This window comes from Echinops telfairi, unplaced genomic scaffold (assembly GCF_000313985.2).
Source record: "Echinops telfairi isolate 266 unplaced genomic scaffold, ASM31398v2 ScPeMD7_3;HRSCAF=10, whole genome shotgun sequence".
Lineage (NCBI taxonomy): Eukaryota > Metazoa > Chordata > Mammalia > Afrosoricida > Tenrecidae > Echinops > Echinops telfairi.
The window spans coordinates 28,240,703-28,246,728 of NW_022103899.1; the positions used below are offsets into that span (position 1 = coordinate 28,240,703).

Consider the following 6,026-nt stretch of genomic DNA (forward strand, 5'->3'; position numbering starts at 1 on the left):
GGGACCACAAAAAGTGAGAATTCACTCTACAGCAATGGGTGTTTTGTTGTTGTTTTTTAATCTTAACAGATGCAGATTGCTATATCTTTATCCCAAGGAGCAGCTGGTCAGTTCCGGCCACAGATATAACAGCCAAGTGCTTAGCCACAGTGCCATGAGAGTTCCTTATTTAAATACAGGTCCTTCTAATATTTATAATAATATTTAACAACCAATATACAATTCATAAGAACACAAAGGGGAGTTTCAAAAGTTCTTAGAAAAGCTCTATTACCTTTGAATTCCTTTTTGAAGTCCATGAGTATAAAAATCCATTTCTACTCAAAGTGAGCCTATGGGACAGCACAGAACCATCTCACCACCCACCACAACACCCCCATTGAGGTTTCCAAGACTGTAATCCTTACCAAAACAGATTGCCACATCTTTCTCCCTAGGAGTTGCTGGGGGGTTCGAGCCAGTGCCCTTCAGCTTAGGTGCCTCTAATCACGTTGTATTTTGCAAGTAAAATTATAGAGCCATTAACCAGGCATCTCAAGCCAGTAACTTAAACTCACAAATCCTTTAACCTTCAAATATTAACAGAGCATATCTAACAGTGTAGCTTTTAACTGTGTGATACAGGCCAGAGCTAGAAAATGCTTAGATAACAGAATTGACTTTGTTCACATGAATTCTTGCCTGTTCTCCATTCTGCAGTTTTCAACATCTGCTGACTACTGCATATTACTGCAGCAGACAAAATTAACCTTCTTCACCGAGGCAGTATTTCACCTGAAAAATAGAGGGCTGTCTTCAAACACAGACTCACCGCCACTTTTCCATGAATTTATATTCATAGTAAACAGTTGCTTCTTCCTTTTTAAGTATCCAGAGGGCAAGGGCAAGCTTAAATTCCGTGCAGTGGGAAGCAATAAATGGCATCCAAGCCCCAGCCCCCTCCTCTAACTGCAGAGGGAATGTTAAGAAGCTTTGTTTGAACTGAACAAAGAGGAGAAAACCTCCCCAAAGCCTGATCTTTTAGCTGCAATACCAGCACAATGGGAGTGATTTTGTGCGGGTGCTTCCTAGATGGGGAAGCTGTAGTGGCTACACAGAGAAGAGCTCTTGCCCTTCCTCCACCCCAACCTCTAGCTGCCATCAGAATTTTCTTCCTAATGCAGTTTCTCATACCACTGCCCCACTCAAAATGGTTCCAGTACCTTAAGACAAGAACTACACTCCATAGCACAGCATTCACTTCTGCCATCACCAAGCTAAATTCTCATCTTTCTCCATCGCTCGCTTTACAAGGCCATGCAGACTTGGTTAAATTAAGACTTTTTGCCGCTTTCCATCTATGTCCATCCATTCTTCCATCTTCAACCCTTGGTGGCCCGTTTCCTTTACCTGGAATATACATTCTACCTTAGAAATCAAATCCACTGCCATCAAGTCGATTACACCTCAGAGCAACCCTATAGGACAGAGTAGAACTACTGAGGGTTTCTGAGATGAGAGCAAAACAGCCTCATCTTTTTCCCCTGGACTTGCTGATGGGTCGGAACCCAAAGCTTAACACCCACTGTATCACTAGGACTTCTTATATCCTACCTCGTTGCCTAAAATCACCTCAGGAAATCCATCCCACACATCATGTGAAGTCCAGTATTTGAAAGGCTCTTCTTAGAAGCAGAGTACCCCCCTTCAACTTTCCAACTGGGAATATCTTCCTTCAGTATTCACATTTTATGAAAGTAGGAGTCAGGATATCAAAAGATATATCACATCTGCTGCAAAAGATTTCATTCTTTAAGGTGTTAAAAAAACATCCATGTCACTTTGAAGAATATAGTGTGCCTAACTAACCAAGGTATTTTCAATTACCACATATGCATGTGAAGTTAGACCGTGAATAAGGAAGACCACAGCAAGATTGGTGCTTTTGAATTATGGTACTGTCGAGGAATATCAAATATACCATGGACTGCAAGAAAAAAACAAACCATCTGTATTGGAAGAGGTAGTCAGAATGCTCCTCAGAAATGAAGATAGCCAGGACAGATGACCCCTTCAGGACCAGTGATGAGAGTGGCGATACCAGAGGGAGGGTAGAGTAGAAAGGGGGAACCAATTACAAGGAGCTACACATAACCTCCTCCCTGGGGGATGGACAACAGAAAAGTGGGTGAAGGGAGATGTTGGACAGTGTAAGATATGACAAAATAATAATAATTTATAAACTATTACGGGTTCATGAGGGAAGGGGAGGGGGGAGAGGGAGAGGGGGCAAATGAGGAGTTGATATTAAGGTCTCAAGTAGAAAGCAAATGTTTTGAGAATCATGATGGCAACAAATGTACAAATGTACTTGATACAATGGTTGTATGTATGGATTGTGATAAGAATTTTATGAGCCCCCAATAAAATGATTTAAAGAAAAAAAAGAAAGAAAGAAATGAGGATAGCAAGACCTCATCTCATGTTCTTTGAACATACCAGGAGGACTGACCAATCCCTACAGAACATTCTTGGTAGCGAATCACTTAAAAAAAAAAAGAAAAAGGGAGACCCTCAATGAGACAGACTACCACAGAGGTTGCAACAACGGGCTCAGACACGGGCTCAGGGTGGCGCAGGACTAAGCGTGTTTCCTTCTACTGTACATATAAGGCCGCTGGGAGTCGGGATTGACTAGACAGCACCCACAGCAGCAGTAATTTCTCTGATAGCACTCGTTTCTGTGAAACTATGAAATGCTCTATAAACCTTCACTTAATTCACAATAAAAGGTTTTTAAAAAGAAAACAAAAAATACTCCTTCCACCCCTGACCTTATTATATCTCAAGCTATTTTCTTCACCTTTTTTCAAAGCAAGGTGCCCTGGTGGCACAACAGGTTATGCACTGAGCAGCTAACAGCTGGGGCAGCAGTTGAAAATCACCAGCTGCTCCTCGGGAGAAAGATGAGGCCTTCTACACCACAGACAGTTACAGTCTCAGCACCTACAAGAAGCTGGTCCTATGGGGTATCTGGGTCAGAAGTGACTCCATGGCACTGAGTTTCATCAAAGCCAAACTTCTTATACTCAGCATTTCCTTTCCTACTCTCACTCTCAACCTATGTTATCAATTGATGCTCACCATTCTACGACACTGCTCTCACCAAGGTTACCAACTAGATGATCTAGTAAGTCCAATGGACACTTCCAGACCTCACCTTCAACTCTCTAAATAAACACTGATGACTTCTTCCTTCGGTTTCCAAGATCCCACTCACTCACCGCCACCCTTTCATAGTTCCCTTTCTTTCAATGCTGGTGTTCATCTGTGTTTTTGTTTTCTTTGTCTGCCTGGAAGCTTTAGGATCCAAACTATCAGATACTGATAACTCACAAACACTCCACTCCGCCAACTTAGCTGAATTTCACACTCATTAATCCAAGTGACTGAACAGCTCTACTTAGAGATGCCCCACAAAGGACTTTGACGTAAAGGTGTCCATAACTGAATGCATTATCTCTTAACTCCTCTTCCTGAAAACAAAAATAAAAATAAATTTTTTTTAAAATTACAACTCTTCCTGAATTCCCCATTACAATAAATGATTACTATTAATTTAGTTGCCCATGACAGAAACTTAGAGATCATCTTTGGTTAGTCTTCCTTAAACCCCAGTTATGCATACAACATTCTGGTGATTCTCTGAGTGGCTCTCAACTGTCTCATTCACTCCATCACACTGCCCTAGTTCAAACTCATTTGGATTACTGCAATAGCACAAGAGACTGCCCCCCTCACTCTTGTCCCCTTTAACTCATTTTCCAAACTATTTTCATACCCAACTCTAAAATCTAATCTGATCTGTTTGCAGTACAAAGATGATAGTGAAAGCCCAAAATCTATTGCAGAGTCCCCACATGGATTGAGCCTCCATTGAATTTCCTCTAACCACTGACCAGGGCTGCAATCCTTGATTTTCATCAACAAGTGCTCAAGTCCGCCTCACTTTCAGCAAGCAAGGTTGTGTCACCAGCACATCACAGGTTGTTAGTAAGCCTTCCCCCAAACTTCATGCTGCATTCTTCTTCACATAACCCAGCTTCTGATTATTCACTCAGCATATAGATTGAATAAGTATGATGAGAGGACAGAACCCTGACACATACCTTTCCCGATTTTGAACCATGCAGTATTCTCTTGTTCTGTTTCCACAACTGCCACTTGATCCTTGTACAGCTTCAACGTGAGCACAATAAAATGTTCTGGAATTTCCATTCTTCTTAAGGCTATCCATAGTTAGTTAGGATCCACATAGTCAAATGTTTTTGTATAATCAATAAAACACAAGTGACCATCTTTCTGATATTCTCTGCTTTCAGCCAAGATCCATATGACATCAGCAATATCCCTTTTGGCATTTCCTTTTCTGAGTCCAGCCTGAACCTCTGTCAATGTGCTGCAAAACTGTTGTTGGAGGATCTTCAGAAAAATTTCTCTTGCATGTGGTATCAATTATAATGTTCAATAACTTGCACAGTCTGTTGAATTGCAGCCTTCAGTATGAATTACAATTCAAAATAAAGAAAACCAAAATCCTCACAACTGAACAAACAGGGAGCATCATAATATAGGGACAAAAGATTAAAGTTGTCAAGGCTTACATCTTGCTTGAATCCACAATCAATGCTCAAGAAAGCAGTTGTCAAGAGATCAAAGTACTGCAATGGGTAAATCCACTGCACAAAACCCCTTACAATGTTGAAAAGCAAAGTTGTTACTTTGACAGCTATGGGCTCAAACACAAGAACAACTGTGAGGAAGTTGTAAAACCAGGCTGTTTAGTTCTATTGTACATCAGAAAAGACTGGAGAGCACCTAACAACTTTGAGGGATGGGGAGAGACAACCTTGCCCCAAGGCAGAATGCACCTTCACTCCCTAGGGAGTCAGCCCAAGGAGGTGCAGTCTCCCATAGACGCTTGCCTGAAGGTGTCCTCCATGGAGATAACCATATGGGGATTCTGGAGCAGATAGGTAGGGAGGGTGATGATGAAACAGTCAAGAATCATGCCCTTACTGCGTTGGTCAGAAGGTCCTGGACCAATCTTGTAAGCTTTTCTGTCTAACATAATGTACATGTTCCAATCATGGTCCTGTCCCTGCTTCTATACTCTTCTTTGTAACTGTAAAACACTGCCCCACCACAAATCATGCTTTTTCTGAGTTTCCTTTGCCTTCCCATTCCCTTTTTAAGGCTCTGTACCTCAGCAAACTCTCAGATGCCATTAAGGTCTCGAGCTAATGGTCTTTCTCATCAGGATGATGTGTCTTTGTCTTTGTCCTATTTAAGACTTAAAAAAAAACCTGTCCTTCAGTACTGAAGCTACAGCTCAGGTAGAGGGACATGTCTGATCAGAGCACACAGGAGCAAATGAAGAGGGAGGAATAGAGAGTGGAGCACATCCTGGCCCACCCAGCCTAGAGGACTATATCCCTGCTCAGAGCAGACAATGCACAGAAAGGAACATATGGTCGACCCCACTGAGACACAACATCCCTCATTGACCCACAGCCCTACAGGGGGCAACACTGGAGACACAGTGTGGGAATTGCACCCGATCTGACCTACTGTGGCAAAACGCTTAGGGTGTGCAACAGAACAGCAAGGGGAGCAGAGCAAGAAAGTCCAGAGGGAATACCAAAAATGGATTTTTGGGGCCAAGGCATGGCACCCCATCAGACTGACTGGAAAACACTCCTAAAGGTCAACAAACAGACCTTGAACTATTTACATGCTTTTTTTTCTTTCTCTTTTTTTCTTTTTGATTTTGTATGTCATTGGCTTTTTTGTTGTTGCTGCTGTATTCGCTTTGTTTATCTCTGCAGGTCTATCTAGATAAGGTAGGCTGGATAAACAATGTGGAGAAGAAAACAATGGGACTGATGGTTCCTGAGGGACATGGGAGAGGGGGAAGTGGGGGAAAGGAAGTAGTGTTAACCAACCCAGGCACAAGAGAACAGTGGGTGATTCAAAACCAGTGGCAA

General features: G+C 42.2%; 1 protein-coding gene across 6 annotated transcripts in view; it reads right to left on the bottom strand.

The window, feature by feature from the left end:
* Positions 1-6,026, bottom strand: part of SUMO1 (small ubiquitin like modifier 1) — a 37,241-nt gene that overhangs the window by 18,843 nt on the left and 12,372 nt on the right. The window contains exon 1 of one of the 6 annotated variants that reach the window (XM_045296052.1): positions 1,203-1,264. The exons of 3 other annotated variants lie outside the window; for them this stretch is intronic. In XM_045296052.1, the coding sequence (XP_045151987.1) occupies positions 1,203-1,249 (47 nt within the window). In that variant the 5' untranslated portion in view covers positions 1,250-1,264. Of the gene's footprint in view, positions 1-811; positions 877-1,202; positions 1,265-6,026 lie in introns of those variants that run through there. 2 more of the 6 variants (XM_045296058.1, XM_045296064.1) reach the window with 2 other exon arrangements.